The sequence below is a fragment of the Phascolarctos cinereus genome, unplaced genomic scaffold, assembly GCF_003287225.1.
Source record: "Phascolarctos cinereus isolate Bilbo 61053 unplaced genomic scaffold, phaCin_HiC Scaffold_9;HRSCAF=440, whole genome shotgun sequence".
NCBI classification, from domain to species: Eukaryota; Metazoa; Chordata; class Mammalia; order Diprotodontia; family Phascolarctidae; genus Phascolarctos; species Phascolarctos cinereus.
Window position 1 is genome coordinate 249,520,095 of NW_027556402.1, and position 19,953 is coordinate 249,540,047.

Here is a 19,953-nt window from a genome sequence, read left to right on the forward strand (position 1 = left end):
GGTGGATAGCCATAACTGTCAGGATGAGCACAGGAATACCCAGTTCTGCAGCCTTAACAGCATCAAGCTGGTAGTTAGCACCACCTGGTGGCTAAATTGCACTTTACCATCGTTCCTAACACAAATGAGCCTCTGGTCTGCCACTGTTTTCTTCTTCTCAAGACTCAATTGTCTGGGGTGGGGGCAGAGAAGGGTTGGAAGGATAGAGACAGAATTCAGGATCCTGAGGAACAGCACAAAATGGGGCTGAAGGTACTCTGGCCGGACAATCCTGGAAAGAGGAGGACCTTAGAAATGTGCCCAAGGCTTTACAAAGAACTTCACTCTCTCACAATATTAGAGCTGGAAAGGACTGCATATGAGTAAGAATCCCTTCTACATCCCTGACAACAGATATAAGAGGACATTAGGTTAGGACAGGCCAGCACAATGTACAGGACACTTTTGAGCAGCTCGCGTGGAAAAATGCAGGGTTGCTACTGTGCATTCTTTCCTGTTTGTCACGCAACCCGTGGCCATCAACCTTCCTCAGTCTGTCTCTACTCTAAAGTATCTTCAGCCTGAAGAAGTTTAGCCTATTTTATTTTTGGCCCCTACCTGCCTCCAGTGAGGGAGAACATTGAGGAAGCGAGCTGTACTTTTGGGTAGCTCTCATTGCTGGGAAGTTTGTCCTTCAATCACATTTAAATCTGAATCTTTGGAAAGGTACCCTTTGCTCCCAGTTCTGTCCTTTTGGGCCCAAAGCAATTCTAATTCCTTATCTGGTTCAATTCCCACATTTTATAGATGAGGCAACTAGAGGGTGCCTTGTCCCTTGGTGAATGACACCGTCTATACCGTCTCCTTGAAATGGCCATTCATCCTCTGCTGGAAGACCTGTAGTAATGAGGAGTGACCTGTCACCTGAGACAATCAATTCCACTTCAGAAATGCCCCAAGTGGTAGGAAATCTTTCATTATGTGGAACCAAATAAGCCTCTCTTCCACTTCTCCACCCTCACATTGTAAACTCATTATTCATTGCACAGATATGTAGTAAAAGGTAGGTTCTTTCCAAACCAGACTGACCTGTGGTGGAGAAGGATACACCCTCAGAATCTATCTGGAGACACAGGTTTCCTTGTGATCTTTCAGTGAATTCATGTGCCCTGGGAAAGCACTGGGACAGATTGCAGCCTCTCCATACTATCTCGTCTTACGTTGTTTTCATCTATGGCTTTCTATAAACTACACATGAAGTATCACCTCTGCAATGGGCTAGAGGCCTTCCTCCAGGACTTTTAAGATTCCATGAGTACCAGTATCACAATTGGGCTTTCCATTTGTAGCTGTTACCGCAATAATCATCCTACATTCTTTTAGAAATAGCTACATTTTACAAATAAAATGAGAATTGCTTCTAAAGACTGGCCAAGTGATTAATAACAAGGTAAGTGATTTACTTTAATTTTATTCACAAGACAGGTATATTTGGAATTGAGAAATATACCAAACTGTTACTTTTAAAAGTTGTTATCTGTAATTCTAACTTTTTCTTTAAAGCAGTTACTTTATCTTTCAGGATCAGAGTATAAATCTGAGGACTTTGCATTAATTAATTTTACCTACTCAAAGAAATATCCTACCACTACGCAAGTTTGAGGAGAAAAATTTTGTTCTAAAATGAATTTGCTTCATTTTTATCATTATCACTAAGAAAAAGTCAATTTATTATTTTAGCTCAAACACTCTTCAATTTGGTATGAAAAAGCCAGGGCAGTTCATGATAATATAGAAGTGACTTGTCTTCAGCCCTTACTAGCACACAATTTTGTAAAGAACCTTCATTTTAATCAATTCTTGCCCCATCTCATTACTCTTGTAACAACTTGAAAAAAGTATATGTTGCTCTTATTGATATATCTTAATCAGCATTGTGTGCTGATCATGAAGTGTGCAATCTGTCAAAATTGCATGAGATACAATGCATCAAGGGAGAGGTTGTAGAAGTGTTTTTAATTTTGATATCTATTTGAGCACCATCAGTATAAAGTCCAATGCAATTCTCCCAAATTATATAATTTTCATTTACAATTCTAACAATATTGTTGAAAATTTCTTTGAGTGTCATTCTATCAAAAGGTGTGCAAAGTTACAATAAAAGTCAAATTGAATTTAATATTTTTTATATACACCCAGATTAAAAAAACCTTTTACATATTGAAACACAGCTCTTTATGAGTTGCTATGCCAAAACAGAACAAACAATCAAAAAACCCCAGAAAATCAATTGGTGTTGAACCTCAGAAGACAATCAGATAATCTGTCTGCACTCAAGATCTTCCCAGCTTTGCACAAACTTCGGCCTTTGCTTCCACTAAGAAAGTGAATATATTTACATGTGAATTGTACTTAAAAATATATAAAATATAAAAATTATGGCCATTGCTTCATGTTCCTTTCCTCTGGAAGGTCTCTCCTATCCAATCCCCCCATTTAGGGGATAGGTGCACCCTCTAATTTGGAAAACTCTGAGTTAGGCTAAGAGATAACTGTGTTTATATGACATATAGTATTATAATTAATATAGCCTCTGTAACATGGGAATCTTGCCATAACAAAAAGATTTCCAAGTCTCTACCCTTGACCTACTTAGTACAGTACTATTCAGAAAAATAGCATTCCAGGGCAGAGCAATAACTGAAATATCTCTTCCTCTGAAAATAATTAAAATTGGAACAGAATCTCTCATTTATATTTACATACCTACACATACCCATACATACCTACAAAGTTATGTTCTTTGGGGGTAGCTAGGTGGCACAGTAGATAGAGTACTAGCCTTTGAATCAGGAAGATCTGAGTTCAAATGTAATCTAGGAGTCTATTTGAGATGGCAGACAGGAGTTCAGGAAAGACATAAGGACTAGATTTGTGAGTCATCTGTATAGGGATGATAAAAACTTAGAAGCTGATGAGATAATTGAGAGAGTGGATAGAAGGAGAGGAGGAGAGGGCCAGGACTGAGATCTAGGAGACAGCCCTAGTTTGGGAGTGGTTATAGATGATGATCAGAGAAGCAGTGGCCAGATAGGTAGGAAGAGGACTAGGAGAGGGTTCTAGATGGTGACAAGGAGCTTTCATGATCATTCATCTATCTGAGTTTCACAAAAGACCGAGACTTGGGTTAGCGTGATTCTTATTATCTCTATTTTGCTTACATGAACACAGAGGTAGAGAGAGAGGAGAAGGGACCTGTTCAAGGCTGTTCAGCTCACGAGGAGCAGTGTCAAAACTCAAACTCATACCTTATGATTTGAAGACTAAGGTTCCTTTGGCAATACCAAACTGCTTTTCACATAAAGAAAGCTCTGGTGTGGAAGACCAGAGAAATGGATTCCAGTCCCAGATCTAGTTCCATTGAATTAGCCAATCTACTTAGGAGATATGGGTCTCAGTTTCTCCATTTTTCAAATGAGGATAATGTCTTTCCTACATACCTCAGGTAGAGGCTTAGTTGCTAATATAACATAGAAACTGAGGTATAGAGAGAAGAAACTGACCTTTTCTAGTCATACATTTACTATGAGGACAAAGCCAAGACTCAAAACCAGATATTTTGACTTCAAATCCACTGCTCCATTGTTTCAGCCACTTCTCTTGATAAGTGTGGAAACTAAGGTTCAAGGTTAATATATACACAGATATCTAATGCCCTTGGCCTCCCTTGTCCCCAATGCCAGGAGCTCTGAATCTTATTTCTTCTTTCTTAAAATATATGTTTTATTTTTCTCCAATCACATGTTAAAACAATTTTTAAACAATTGTTTTTTTTAAAGTTTTGAGTTCCAAATTCTATCTTTGAATTTACCCTCCCTCCCTTACCCTCCCCCTTCCTGAGATTGTAAGCAGATATAGATTAGACATATGCAATCATGTAAAACCTTTCCATATTAGTCATTATGTACAAGAAGAATCAAATAAAAAAAAGAATGAAAGAAAGTGAAAGACAGCATGCTTCAGTCTTTATTCAGTCTTTATAAGTTCTTTCTCTAAAGGTGGGTAGTAGGCTTCATCATTACTTCTTTGGGATTGTCTTGGGTTATTGTACTACTGAGAATAGCTAAGTTATTCACAGTTTTTCGCAGTACAATATTGCCGTTACTGTGTACAGTGTTCAAGTGGTTCTTTTGACTTCACTTTGTATCAGTTCATGTAAGTCTTTCCAGGTTTTTCTGAAATCATCTTACTTGTTTCTCATAGTACAATAATATTCTATCACAATCATATCCCACAGCTTGTTTAGCCATTCTCCAATTGATGGATATTCCTTCAATTTACAATTCTTTGCTACCACAAAAAGAGCGGTTATGAATATTTTTGCACAAATAAACACCCCCCTCCATTTTCTGAAATCTTTGTGATATAGACCTAGCAATGTTATTGCTGGATTAAAGGGTATGCACAGTTTTATAGCCCTTTGGTCATAGTTCCAAATTGCTTTCCAAAATGATTGGATCAGTTCACAACTCCACCAACAGTGAATTAATGTCAAAGGTTTCCCCTATCCCCTTCAACATTTATTATTTCCCTTTCTTTGGTCATATTAGCCAATCAGATAGGTATGAGATGATATCTCAGAGTCATTTAAATTTTCATTTCTTTAATCAGTTGTGATTTAGAGCGTTTTTTCCATATACTATAGATAGCTTTGATTTCTTTTTCTGAAAACTGCTTGTTCATATGCTTTGACTATTTATCAGTTGGGAAAAGATCTGTATTTTTTTGTTTTATAAATTTGACTCAGTTCTCTACATATGGAGGAAATGAGGCTTTTATCAGAGATACTTGCAAAAATTCCCCCCCCCCCCCGTTTTTTGCTTGTCATTTTGGTTGCATTGGCTTTGTTTGCACAAAACTTTAATTTTATGTAATCCAAATGATCTATTTTACATTTCGTAGTGCTGTATATGTTTTCTTTGATTCTAAATTCTTCCCTTATCCATGGATCTGATAGATGAATTATTCCGTGTTCTCCTAATTTGGTTATGGTATTACTCTTTAAGCGTAACTCATGTCCCGTTTTGATCTCCTCTTGGTATATGGTGTGAGATATTGGTCTATGCCTAGTTTCTGCCATATTGTTTTCCCCGGACCTTATTTCTAATTTCAGTTCTTTCATTTATTACTTGTGTGACCTTTTTCAAGTCACTTAATCCCTCTCCCACTTCATTTCACATGAGCTCTAAGGTCTCTTACTGCTCTGAATCTATGATCTTTTCATTCCAAAAGGACAAATCCTCACTGGAGAGCCAAATTGTTCCTTTCTAGGCTAACACATTTCCTGGCTGAGGGCAGAGTATGACACTTACATTAAGTGTTCTGAGTCCCAAAGAAAAGAACTATTCCAATGCATAGCTTAAGCTCCATAGTAGCTACAAGAGACTCAACGAATATGATTTAGCATTTACCAACCTTATTCAGAGACTGGATCCTCAGCCCCATGAAAGATAGTTGGTGGTCTGGAACATAGGCCTTTATCCTTTTATTGACATCTACATAATTCTGCCCAGAGACAGGACAAAGAATGACTTTGGGAGAGATTATTTTTAAGAGCCCTTGGGACCAGAATTTTACCACAAATCTGCAAAGATGGGTTTCAATATAAAAAAATTATAATTCATAAATAGGAATATATTAACAGAGTGGATCTACAACTCTAGAATCTGTTTTGAGGCATTATTTTAAAATTGTTCAGAAGGGAATTTAGGAGAGCTCAGGTGAATCCCTGCTTTTCCTCTACCAAGTTGGCTGTGCCTCCAATAATGGAAAGAACATTGAGTTTGGTGTCAGAGGACATGAGTTCAGATCTGGGTTTTGCTACTAACTACCTGTGTGACCTTGGATAAATAATTTAACCTCTTTGTGAACTCAGTTCCCTCATATATAAAATAAAGGAGTTGCCTTAGATGGTTTCTAATGATCAATCCTGCCATCTCTTAATCTATAATTGAGAGACATTGTGGTACAGTAGAAAGAATGGTGGACTTGGAGTTGGAAGACATGCTTTTGAATACTAGGTCTGTCCGTTACTACTTGTGTGAACATGGACAAGTAACTTTACCTCTCTGATATTCAGTTTCTCCAACTTTTGACATAAAGGGCTTAAATCCAGTGACCTCCAAGGTTCCTTTCAGTTATAAATCTATGAGTCTTCAATTCAGCACTTCTCAAACTGTTACTAGATCAACAAGTCCAAATCTGGGCTCAGCACCTGAAGACGTTACATTTGGAAAGCCTGGATAGATTATGTAAGTTTGGAATAAGAGGAAATGAATGAAAGCTCAAGAGAGTTGGCTGGATATGAAGAATGGTACCTTGCCAACATGGGTTTTCAAATATGGTGCTAGAGAAGGTCATGGGCTTGCCTTCTGTGCTCTTCATGCCTTAAATGAGCACTTACTGAGGCAGTGTGTTTTAATGGAAAGAACACTGAATGGTTGTGTGCAAGTTATTGTGAGCATGTTTCCTTATCTGTGAAATGAGGTAATACATTTCTTGCAGGGGAGATGTGCCTTAGCTTCCCTCCTCAGGTGATGTTCATCCAGGACAGGCTGTCCGGATCGTGTTGGTGGGTTAAGTGGTGCAACCTCTGAAGCATTGACAAAGCTACATTTCTCATGGGACACAGAGCACCTCACAGAAGTAACATCAGGAATATGCTGCCACCAGCTCCCCTGAGCCTCATGATTTCTCAAGATGTAGATTCCTTCCTCTGCTGTGGAGAGGAGGAGATAATGAATTCCTTGATGAGTTGTGCCTTGAATCTGAGGTTCTGCTGCCTTTCTCCTTAGATTGAGAGTCTATCTGTCATACTTCTCCGTGATTTAGTAACAAAGCTGTGGGCTTCAAGCCACTGGTCCACAGCCATTACAAGAGGTAATTGCAACACCCCTTTGCTCTATATAGCAAGGCAAGTTGTTACTGCCACTCTGTCTTTCACCTGGACCATGGTGGATCATGTAGACACATGCCTCTTTAATTCAGAGAGGACAAATCAATCCCATTCGTTGTTCGACTAAACAATTCAGCCAAAGTTGATGAATCACCCCACTGATACATCATCTGAAATCATATCCATCCAAAGTAACAGCCAGGTCTGCCATCTTAGCCTGTAAACTTGTGGGAAAGCTCTTCAGAATCTGGATTTCAGTAATTCAATGGAAAAGGGAAAATGAATAATTACATCTCTTGTGACTTCTAATCCTCTATGGCATTGATTTCCATGGACCATTTTGTTATTGAGAAGATCTGAGAAAATATATGTAGGGTCTTACAAAGCAATCCTTCCACCTTGGAGGAATTTGAGAAAAGGTTATTTACCAGCACAGGTATTGTAAATCCTACATTGATGCCAGAGGGATGATAAAATATAGGGGAGAGTCAGTAATTGTGGTGACAGTATCTTTTGTAAACATTATGAATAATGTGTACATAAGGACACACTTGCATACATGTGTCTGATCCTTAGAATGCAAGTTCATTATGAGGAGTAAAGCCAGATCCAAGGGAGATAACCCAGAGTGATGAAATTATAAATTTGCACTAGAATATTTAAAGTCATTTCCTTCAGAAATATGGTATTACTTTCTGTGCAGAAACTCTAGCTACCATATGGTCAAACAATCAACCAACTCGTATTTATTAAGTGACTACTAGATGTCACTCATGGTGCTAGGTGCTGGGGAAACAAGAAAGACAAAATAAAATCATTGCACTCAAGGTGTTCAAGTAATTAAGCAGGCAGAATAATGAGGCAAATTGGTCTTCCAAATTGTATGTCTGTCTAGTAATTAAGCCCTCAGTGTCGGCATCCTTTTAGAATCATCTAGAATGTCAGAGATGGAATGGATCTCAAATGTCATCTGATGCAATCCTTATCTGAACAGGCATCTCCTCTTAGGTAGTCTTCCAGCATTGGAATTAGAGACAACCAGTGATTGGGCTCTATTTCCTCAAGGCACTTCAGGGTGGTCATACTTCTTGGAAACTTTTTCTTAAAAGGTTGAAATCTTGCTCTCTTTAACTTCTCTTCATTGCTCTTAGGATTGTCTTCTACAGGAACATAGATCATCTCTCTCTCTCTCTAAATTCATGACCCTTTATTCTACACTATCAAACAAATGGTCAGCTCCTTTACTGTGCTCCGTATTTTGTCTCTTGATTCCTTTGACTTTTCAGCCTGAATGTCCTGCTACTGGAACCAATTTTCCTGTCTGTCTTAGCCCTGTGGATTATTTTTTAAACACTAAATATAAACTGGGCTGCAGATGGCTGCAGGCAGGAAGACATGAGTTCAAATCCAGCTTCAGACACCAACTAGCTGTTTGATTCTGGGGAAGTCACTTAACCCATTTGCCTCAGAATCCTCATCTGTAAAATGAAGATAATAGTAGCACTTTCCTCTTAAGGTTGTTGCAAAGATCCAACAAAATAACAATTGTAAAGTACTTAGTACAATGCCTGGCCCATAGTAAGTGTGATATAAATGTTGTTGTTCTTTGTTTTTTTTTTTTTTTGGCAATTGGAGTTAAGTGACTTGCCCAGGGACACATAGCTAGTAAATGTGAAGTGTTTGATCTGAGGTCGGATTTGAACTCAAGTCTTCCTGACTTCAGGGCCAGTGCTCTATCCACTGTGCCACCTGGCTACCCCATGTTGTTCTTGTTGTTATCATTATTGCAATCTCTATTTGGTTTTGACTAGCTCGATTCCTGACTAAGAACCCTGCTATCTCTACTCCCACTAGCAATCACCCTTGCCTTCCCACACCCTATGACAATGTTTTGGATAATCATAGATACTCTTTGACTCTGCTTAGGGTGAGATGAGACAATTACCCTTTTCATAAAGTATCCCTTAACCCCTTCCATACAGTTATAGTTTAGTAGGGAAGAAATTAAGAGAGGTAAACATGGTGTAGTAATGTGAAAGGCCACTGAACTACAAAGCATGAGACCCAACTGTGCCACAAACTTTCTGTGTGACTTGGGAAATATCACTGCTCTTCTCTTGGCCTTGATTCCCACCTCTACAAAATTGAGAGTTGAGCAGATCTGTTATTCAATAACTGTAAGTATCCAGATAACTATACTGCAAGACAAGAAGTGGTAAATGCATGTGAGCGGCACATGAAAGCACAATGATTCACTGCATCAGGCAGCAGGAAGCAGGTTGATGCCCCATGTACAAAAAATTGCTAAAGTCATTGGGGATGATATTTGAATAATCCATTTGTTGTGCTGTGTCTATCCTACCTTCTATAACATATGAGTTGTAATGGCAAAACTGACAAATTTTATTATTATCATCTTAATATCATCCTTCCAAGTTGGGGCTTATTTGACTCCATTCTGAGAGGCACTGTGGTGTAGTAGAAACAGTGTGCTGGGACTAGGCATTTCTGCACCTGGTGAATACAACACAAGCCACATAGAAAGTGCGTCCGTAGGTGGGCAGCAGGTAGACAAGGAGTTGGCTTCAGTCCATAATCTTGGAGCCTAATTATCAAATATTCCTAATTATTCTTATTATGTACTGAGGATTAGAAATACTGTAAGCAACGTCCAGGTTCAGCACCCTGGACAGAATCTCAACCGCACTACCTTGTTTATCACTCTAGGAAAGTGCATTGGATTTGGAATTAGACTATCTGGCTTCAAATCCTACTTCTGCCACTTACTGCCTTTGTGACCTGTGTGACCATGGGCCAGTCATTACTTTGTGGGCCTCACTGAAGAATGAGGGCCTCAGAGCAGCTAGACTCTATGTCCAAACGCTATGATCACTTTGAAGACATATATCACCCTCTTCTGTATTGTTCTCACTGTCTCTGTTGTTTTCTTTTATAAACACTTCATTTGTCTTCTCAATACTCTGCTCTTCTACCCTTTTAAGCTTCTGATGTCTGTCTTAGGGCCAGGTGGTTCACTCTGGAAGGTGGCTTCTCTGCAGTGGTATGTAATCTAGGAGGGTAAGAGAAACCCAAAGTGTGTAGCATTCTCAGCAGTGACTGAGTGAAGGGCTTGGAAAGGAACTGACCTTAAGCATGAAGTAGTGTTTGAGAAGGAAGATGACCTCTGCAATTAATTACTCACATGCCACACTATTGGGGATAATTCGGAGACAGCTGTCTTTCTGGGAGACATACCCACTTGATGGAAGGTTGGTCCATCCCAGTTGACCCTGTATCATTTTTGTCCAGAAAAAAAGGACTTTTTATGTCCTCGTTTTCTGTTAACCCCAGCCCTCTTCTTCCATGATCACTCCTGGGACACAAAACTGATGAGAAGAAACCAGGTATTAGAACCAAGCACATTCCCCACAGGATATGCAAGTCTGTTTTCTGTTAGAGAAGCCTAAGAGTCTTTGTGAAGGTGCTTCTGTGAGTCAGATTGGAGGATAAGAGAAAACAAGTCTAAGGAAGAAAGTAGGCTCTTATATCTAGCAGTCTTCAGTCACCCCTATTGGAAGAGTGATAATAGGAGGAATTTCTTACAGAGTTGGGTGACTAAGTGTGGGGTAGAAGTATGGCTGTTGGAGGAATACCTGTTGTATTTTTCTCCATTAGGCTTTGAGCCTTTGAGAGAAAACTCATGTTTTTTCCCTTTTTATTCTCTTCAGTGCTTATCACAGTGCCTAGCTGCTAGGCCCTAGCTTATAGCATGCACTTAATGAACGCTTCTTGATTGGCCAAATGACTAAGGAGGAGATGCTATGATTGATGTAAGTAAGAGAAAATAGTAGAAGTAGTAGGACTATAACTTTCTAGCCTTCATTTTTTTCTTGAGGATACTTCCTGGAATAATACAGTGTGGAACTGGGCGAGACCTTAGAGATAATTGTATCTAAATCTGATGCTTAGCCAAGGGAAGGTACTTAATTAAGGATAGTATATCTAAGCAGCGGCAGGGCCAAAAACAGACATCCAGGTCTTCTGACTCTTCCCATTATGTCATGCTGTCATCTTCACTGACAGCTCCCTGGGTACTAGCAAATGTGTCTAAACCCACCATTTTTATGTCCACCAATTCCTAAGTTCATTGGGGTTAGAGTTCTTTTTCTGAGACCAAGGCCAAGGATCCCACCCCTGCTTGGGCCCAGGAGTTTTACTCTGTTCCATGAGCCATAGATTACTCCTCTTTCCTCAATCTTGGAACATCTCCCAAATGGCACACAGGGCAGACTCAGTACCAGCAATCCTTGATCCAGGCAAAGTTTGTTTTCCGCACCTTGCCACTTTTTTCTCACAAAAAAACTTTACCTCCAACCCCCACTGATGCCAAGAACTGCCCATTGTGGGCCCCTGCCCTAGAGATGCCTAACATTATATATGTGCATGTAACATGTGTGTTATACATAGCATGTATGTATATACGTGTAACATTATTCTATATATACTTCTATTTATCAGTTCTTTCTCTGGATGCAGATAGTATCTTTCTTCAAATGTCCTTTATAGGTAATTTGGGTATTTATAGTAATCAGAATAACTTATTCACTCAAAGTCATTCTTAAAACAATATTGCAGTTACTATACACAATGTTCCCTTGGTTCTGCTAATTTCATTCTTCATTATTATGTCGAAATCCTAGCATGTTTTTCTAAGAACATCGAGCTCAACATTTCTCATAGAGCAGTAGTAGTCCATCACAATCATATACAACAACTTGTTTAGCCATTCCCCAATTAAGGGCATCCCTGCAATTACCAGTTCTTTGCCACCACAAAGAGAGTTGGTATAAACATTTTAGAACATATAGGTTCTTTTCCTTTTTCCTTAGTCATCTTTGGAAATAGACCATGTAATGATATTGCTGGGTCAAACGTATAGGCAGTTAACTATTTGGGAATAATTGCAGATTGCTCTCCAAAATGGTTGTATAAGTTCACATTTCCACTAACAATGAATGTGTTCCAATTTTTCCACATCCCCTCTAACATTTGTTGCTTTCCCTTTCATCATTTTAACCAATATTGTAAGTGTAAAATGATATCTCAAGGTTGTTTTAATTTGTATTTCTTTAATCAATAATGATTTAGAGCATTTTTTCATGTGACTATAAATTGTTTTGATTTCTTCATTGGAAAACTGTTTACTTAAATCCTTTGATCACTTATCAATTGGGGAATGACTTATGTTTTTATAGATTTGACAAAGTTTTTAAATACATTTTTGATACATGACCTTTATCTGAGAAATCATCTATAAGCATTTTCCCCAAATTTCTGCTTTCCTTCTGATTTTGGTGACATTTGTTTTATTTGGACAAAACCTTTTTAATTTCATGTAATCAAAATTATCCATTTTACACTTAACTTTTCTTCTATCTCTTGTTTATAAATTTTGTGCCTATCCATAAGTCTGCTAAGTAATATGTTCTATGTCCTAATTTTCTTGTAATATTTCTCTTTATATCTAATCATGTACCCATTTTGATCTTGGTAAACGGTATAAGATATTGGTCTGTGTCATTTTTCTGCTGTACTGCTTTCCAGTTTCCCAATATTTATTTTATTTCAAATAATGAATTATTATCCCAAATTATTATCCCAAAATCTTAAGTCTTTAGACTTGTCAAATACAAAGATATTATGTTTATTTGATGTAAATTGTATGTCTATTCTGTTCCCTTGATCTACCTTTCTATTTCTTAGACAGTGTCAGATAATTTTGAGAATTACTACTTACAGTTTAAGCTCGGGTACTGCTAAACCTCCTTCCTTTATATGTTTTTTCATAATTTCCATTGATAGGCTTGACTTCTGTTTTTCCAAATGAATTTTGTATATTTTTTCTAATTTAATAAAATAAGTTTTTGGCAATTCAATTAGAATGGTGTTGAATATATAATTTAGTTTAGGTAAAATTGTCATTTTCATTATATTGATTCTGCCAACCTATGAGAAATTAATAGTTCTCTAATAATTTAAATCTGACTTTATTTGTACAAAAAAGTTATTTTTTAAAAATAATTTTGTTCATGTAGTTCCTGGGTTTGTTTTGGCAGGCATACTCCCAGGTGTTTATATTGTCTGGAGTTATTTTTAATGGGATATCTTTTACTATCTCTTCTTGCATAGTTTTGTTTGTGATATATAGGAATTCTGATGATTTATGTGGACCTTACTTTATATCCTGCTACTTTGCTAAAATCATTACTTGTTTCAACTAATTTTTTAGTTGAGTCTTTGGGATTTTCCAAGTAAATCATCATATCATCTGCAAAAGTGATAATTTTATTACCTCATTCCCTATTTGGAATTTTTCTATCTCTTTTTCTTCTCTTATTGCTATTGATAAGATTTCCAATACAATACTGAATAATATTGATGACAGTGGGCATCCTTATTTCACACCTGATCTTACTGGAAAGGCTTCTAGTTTATCCCCATTACAACAATGGTTGCTGATGGTTATAGATAAATGCTTTTTTATCAATTTAAAGAACAAAATCCACTTATGCCAATAGTTCCAAGTGTTTTTAATAGAAATGAATATTGAACTTTGCCAAAAGCTTTTTCTGCATCTATTGATATGAGATTAAAAAAAACCTTTTATTATTAATGTAATCAATTATGTTAATAGTTTTCCTTATGTTTAACTATCTCTGCATTCCTGTTATAAATCCCAATTGATCTTAATGTATAATCTTTGTAACAAAGTATCTTTCAGCTAGTATTTTATTTAGGGTTTTTTGCACCCATATTCATTAATGAAATTCATTTACAATTTTTTATTCTGTTTTTACTCATCCTTTAGGTATTAATATAACACTTGTTTTATAAAAGGAGTTTGGTAGGATCTCTTTTTTGTCTATTATTCCAAATAATTAATTTATTGGAATTAGTTATTTCATAGAACTCACTTGTAAATACATCTGGTTCTGGTGCTCTTTTCTTAGGTAGCTCATTTATAGGCTATTAAATTTCTTTTTCTATAATATGTTTATTTAGATATTCTATTTTTTCTTCTGCTAATGTAGGAATTTATATTTTTACAAATATTTTTCCATTTACTTAAGTTGTTAAATTTATTGGCATATAATTAGGCAAAATATGTCTTTATAATTACTTTAATTTCATTTTTTTGGTGTTATATTCACTCTTTTCATTTTTGATATTAGTGATTTGGTTTCCTCTCTTTTTAAAATCAAATAAGCTAATTGCTTACCCATTTTATTTGCTTATTCATAAAACCATTTCTTAGTTTTATTTATTAATTCAATACTTCCCTCTCAATTTTATTAATCTCATCTTCAATTTTTAGGATTTCCAATTTTGCATTAATTGGGATTTTTAATTTGTACTTTTTCTGGTTTTTAAAATTATATACCAAATTCATTCATCTGCTCTTCCTTTCTTTTATTGATGCAAGCATTTAGAAATATGAACTTTCCTCTAAACACTGCTTTTCCTGTATCCCATAGGTTTTGATATGATATCTCAGTATTGTCATTCTCTTTAATGAAATTATTGATTGTTTCTATGATTTGTTCTTTAACCCACTCATTTTTAAAGATTATGTTGTTTAGTCTCCAGTTAGTTTTTAATATATGTTTCCTTGGTCCCTTATTAAATACAATTTTTATTATATTATGATCTGAACAGATCATACTTTTAATATTTCTGATTTTAACTATAAAATTTTATGTGCTAATGTATGATCAATCTTGGTACATGTAAATGTACCATAAACCACTGAGAAAAATGTGTATTCCTTTCTATTTCCATTCAATTTTCTCCAAATATCTATCGTATTTTACTTATCTAAAATTCTATTCACTTTGTTAACTTCTTTCTTATTTGTTTTCTTTGGTTATGTAGCTCTGAGAGGGGAAGATTAAAGTTCCCTACTATTATAGTAATATTATCTATCTCCACCTGTAATTCATTTAACTTTTCTTCTAAAAATTTAGATGCTATAGTATTTGGTGCATATGCGTTCAATATTTATATTGTTTCATTGTCTATGGTGCCTTTTTATTAAAATGTGGTTACCCTGTTTATCTCTTAAATAAATCTACTTTAGTTATAACTTTGTTTGAGATCATAATTGCTACCTCTGCCTTTTTTATATCAGCTGAAGCATAATAAATTCTACTCCAACCCTCCAGTTTAATTCTGTGTGTGTCCTTCATTCCTAAATGTGTTTCTTGCAAACAATATAGTGTTGCATTCTGATTTTTAATCCATTCTGTTATCCATTTCTGTTTTATGGGTGAATTCATCCCATTCACATTCAAAGTTATGATTACTATTTGCCTATTTGTGAATTTCTCTTCATCTTATTTTTACTCACTATTTTCCTTCTCAGCCTCTTTTAACCCTTACCCTCATTGCCTATTTTACCCACCCCTCTAAAAGTCCCTCCCTTATTTTCTCCTGCCTCCTAATCTTAATCTACACACCATTCTAAAAGTCCCTCCCCCATTCTGGCCTGCAGTTTTCTCTACGCTGCAGTTTTCTCACTTCTCTAGAAGTTCAGACTTTTAAACCTCTTCAGATGTATACTTTATTTATTCTTCAACTCAGATGAGAGTAAGGTTCCAACATTACCAGCCCTTGACCCCTAGTTGCTTCTTCTGTATTAGTTCTTCTTTTCATGCCCTTTTTTATGAAATAATTTCTCTCTTTTACCTTTTCCTACCCAATTTTGTTTTTAGAATCACCTTATCATACAAAAGTCAGCCCCAACCTTTCTTTCAAACTACCTTAATAATTATGACAGTTTCAAGAACACTGATAACATTTTCATATATCTTAAGAAAACAATTTGACATTAATGATTGCCATATAATTAGTCTTTAATATTTTCCTTATATTTCTTCTGGATCTTTTATATCAAAATTTTCCATTAATTTCTGGCCTTTTTAATACCAATACCTGCAAGTCTTTCAGTTCATCAAATATCCATTTTTTTCCCCCCATTTAGGATTACACTCAACTTTGCTGGGTAAGTTATTCTTGGATGCAACCCCAGCCTCTTTGCTTATTGAAACATAATGTTCCAAGACCTATGGTCTTTTGGTATAGAAGCTACTAGGTCTTGTGAATTCCTGACTGTTTTCCTAGAGTATTTATTATTTTTCTTGTTGTTTGCAATATTTTCCTCCTTAACCTGGGCTTTTGAAAGTTGACTCTGACATTCCTGTAAGTTTTCTTCCTGGGACCTCTTTCAGCTGTTGCTGTGTCCCCTTCTCTGCTCATATTCGTCCTGGAGTAAACTCACACTTCAAAGTCATTATGACTTGAACCATTTTCTAATCATTTCCCCCATCCCACTCTTATAAAGGTTTTTGTTACAAAAGTGCAAAAACATTATGTTTATGACAGCTGAATAGTGTTTTGTTGGATTTAGCCATTCTCATGGTCTGTCTGGTTAATAATTCTGAATCTTTGTCCAGTCACATATCTTTCTGTCAGCAGCTAATTTAAATAGTGTTACCCTACTATCTCCATCCAAGTCATCTGCCTAAGATGCATTGCAACAACAATAATAGTATCTCATATTTAAGTTGCTAATGCACTTTATATACCTTATTTCCTTTAAGCCTATATCTTTTCTACAGGTTTGACAAAACTGAGGTTCAGAGAGATGAACTGACCTTTCTTGTATCATGTGAAGTGGGATCAGAGGCTCCACCAGTGACCAGACAGCTAAGACTTGGGGGAGTACCAAACCTCAAGGGTTCTGGGATATGCAAGCTCTTATATTGCATTCTCCCATCCTGGGAGCAATCTGAGCCCCTTTCTAAAGAATTGTGCTGATCAATGAAAATGGGAAATAGGGAAACCAAGGAAAGTGGGCCAGTGGTAGAAAACCCTAGGATTTGGCCTAGATTATAAACTCCTTGAGAACTGGGACTATCTTTTATCTTTCTTTGTATCCTCAGTGCTTTGCACAGTGCTTGGCACATAATAGCTGCTTAGTAAGTACTGTTGGCTTGACTCCTTAAGACTATGCTCAGTCTTCAGCACAGAGTAATGACAAGAGCATTGGATGTGCAATCAGAAGACCAGTATTCAAATCTACCTCTGGGCGGTGCAAGAGATAACATGCTGGGCCTGGAGTCAGGAAGACCTGAGCTCAAATTCAGCCTCAGATATTTCTTAGCTGTGTGACCTTGGGGAAAAACACTTAACCTCTGCCTGCTTCAATTACCTCACTTGTAAAATGGAGGTAATAGCACTTACCCTGCAGGGTTATTGTGAGAATAAAATGAGATGATGTTTATAAAGTACTATGTAAATGTTGGTTGTTGTGGTTGTTGTTATTATTATATAACAATTTAACCTCCCTGGGTCTCAGTTTCCTCCTCTACAAAACGAAGGACTTGGACTAGATTTACAGCAACTCAATGAGCATTTATTAAGATCTTACTTTGGGCAAAGTTTGAAATCCATGGCCATACCAAGTTCCTGGATGACAGAACTCATCGCTTGGACCCATCTTTTTTTTTTTTTGGTTAGGCAATGTGGTGAAGTGACTTGCCCAGAGTCACATAGCTAGTAAGTGTTATGTGTCTGAGGTCGGATTTGAACTCAGGTACTCCTGAATCCAGGGCCGGTGCTCTATCCACTGTGCCACCTAGCTGCCCCTGCTCGGACCCGTCTTGACCCCAGCCTACACCTTCCCACCAATTCATCATAGTCCACAATGGTTTCAGTATGATCCTGACCTGAATCTCCTCTTTTCCTCAGCTACAGTCCCTAACCTCATGGCTATTGGAAATGGCACCATTGTAAAGGAGTTCATCCTGCTTGGTTTCACCACCCACCCTGAGCTGGAGTCTCTTCTGCTCATAGTGTTTCTGGCTTTTTACCTCATGGTGCTGCTGGGCAACCTGAGCATGATCACCTTGATCTGGACTAATCCTGGTCTCCACACGCCCATGTACTTCCTGCTCAGACAGCTGGCTTTCCTAGATGTCTGCTTCTCCACAACGGTGTTACCTCAGCTCCTGGTGACCTTAGTCTCTGGCAGAGCTGTGCTCTCTTATGAACAATGTGCTACTCAATTCTTCATGTTCACTTTCTTTGGCTCCACTGATTGCTACCTTCTGGCTCTCATGGCATATGACCGCTATGTGGCCGTGTGTCAGCCTCTACTCTATGTCACCATTATGACACCCAAGCCAAGGCTGAAGTTGCTAACTGGGGCCTACATTGGGGGCTTGGCTAATGCTATTTTAAGGACCAGCTGCACATTCTCACTCTCCTTCTGTGATGACAACCACATCAACTTTATTTTCTGTGACCTCCCACCCCTGCTGGAGCTGTCCTGTGGGGACACTTTCTTACAAGAACTCTTGATTCTGCTATTTGCTTGTTTTGTGATCCTGGTCAGCCTGGCCATGATCTTGGTGTCCTATCTGTTCATCATCAGAGCCATACTACAGATCCACTCTGCTAGTGGGAGGGCCAAGACCTTTTCCACTTGTGCCTCTCACATGGCTGCTGTTGGGCTGTTCTTTGGGACCCTTGCATTCATGTATGTACGCAACAAGTCAGAAAAATCTCTAGAAGAGGACAAGGTGGTGTCTGTGTTCTACACTGCAGTGATCCCTATGCTGAACCCTCTCATCTACAGCCTGAGGAACAAGGAGGTGAAGGAGGCTCTGAAGAAAACTCTTAGTAGGCTTAAGTTATCTTAAACTTTCCATAGTCACCAAATGAGCCAATTGAGATCCATCTCCTCTTTGGCAACATCATTCTGGGCTATTAGCATGGACATCTGTGAGGAGTTAGGCCCTGTGCTATGTATCAGAGTTATATGAGACCTTCCCACAAGGTGCTTCAAATAACTCGGTGCCAGGAAAAGGCAAAGATAAAGTGGCAGATTGAAGAGAGGCATTACCATTTGTTGGAGCAAAGGTTAGGAAAACCAGCTGGAGGATTAATTGCAGGATAGTTAGGAATGGGAGAGAATTATTTTGTTGACACTTGTGAATGATGAAACCAGAGAAAACTGACATGGGAGAGCCGGTGACCAGAGGACAGGAATCAGTGTTCATATTTGGCCAAGATATTGGCATGGAGACACGGCAAAGATTACTGTGACTCATTCCTTCATTTGTAACACCAGTGAAAGTGGCTCTGGAGGGCAGTGTTGTCCACCTAGTACTCAGTTCTTTCTATTCTGGAAAGGAGCAGAGCTGAATCCTTCTGATGCCCCACCTATTTCCTCCCTGGACAGAGCAGGGGTGGTGTAGGGCATGACTTTTTCCTTGTCTTTCCTCACCTTTGTCCCTCCCAACCCCATTTTCTCTAGAGATTTAATCAGCTTCATCTTATTTTTTTTTTAAAAAGAGCTTTCTTTTAGCCTAGGAAAAATGTAATGGTTCTCAGGCCCACATTGTGTCTTTCTCTGCTTTTTTTTATGGAGTTTATGTCAGATGGAAAATTATTGATACAATTATAATAGCACAGAGTCTCCAGTTAGAAAAATTCCTATCATTTGGATAGAACTTTGGCTCTGTGTTCTAATATAAATTTTGTATATTTCCACATAACTTTCTCCATTTCCCTTTTCTTGGTAATGAACTGACCTTGGGTTGTAGGTATGTATGTGTGTGTGTGTGTGTGTGTATGTGTATATTTGTATGTGTGTATGTGTATATTTGTGTGTGTGTGTGTGTGTGTGTGTGTGTATGAAGAACAAAATGTGGAAGGGGAAGCTGGGAAAAGAGTAGACTCATTCATTTGGCATTTGCGTTAGATCTTGCAGAGACAATGATGTGCAGCCTCTCAGTCTGACTTCTTTGTTCCAAGAGGTCTGCAGGGTCCTGACAGACCACTTGGGTCTCTCTCTTCTCTTGTAGCTCAGCTATCTTTTCTCTTTAATCATTTTCCCTATGTTGCTGCTCCTTTTCAGTTTAGCTCCTGGAGTCCTGTGGAAGGAGAGGACATCA

General features: G+C 37.6%; 2 protein-coding genes across 2 annotated transcripts in view; one reads left to right on the forward strand and one right to left on the reverse strand.

The window, feature by feature from the left end:
• The window catches only part of LOC110199595 (olfactory receptor 1S1-like), a 30,199-nt gene extending 12,720 nt beyond the window's left edge, over window positions 1–17,479 (reverse strand). Inside the window, 1 exon segment of the mRNA XM_020974464.2 lies at window positions 17,424–17,479. Coding sequence (XP_020830123.2) covers window positions 17,424–17,479 — 56 coding nt within the window.
• A 281-nt stretch (window positions 17,480–17,760) lies between these two features.
• On the forward strand, window positions 17,761–18,696 carry LOC110199667 (olfactory receptor 9Q1-like). Its single transcript, XM_020974545.1, has one exon. The coding sequence runs from the start codon at window positions 17,761–17,763 to the stop codon at window positions 18,694–18,696; it is 936 nt and encodes a 311-aa protein (XP_020830204.1).
• Window positions 18,697–19,953: the final 1,257 nt, after the last annotated feature.

Bases quoted from the DNA above. Each gene is read 5' to 3' on its own strand.
- LOC110199667 (XM_020974545.1), top strand. From the start codon at position 17,761: ATGGCTATTGGAAATGGCACCATTGTAAAGGAGTTCATCCTGCTTGGT.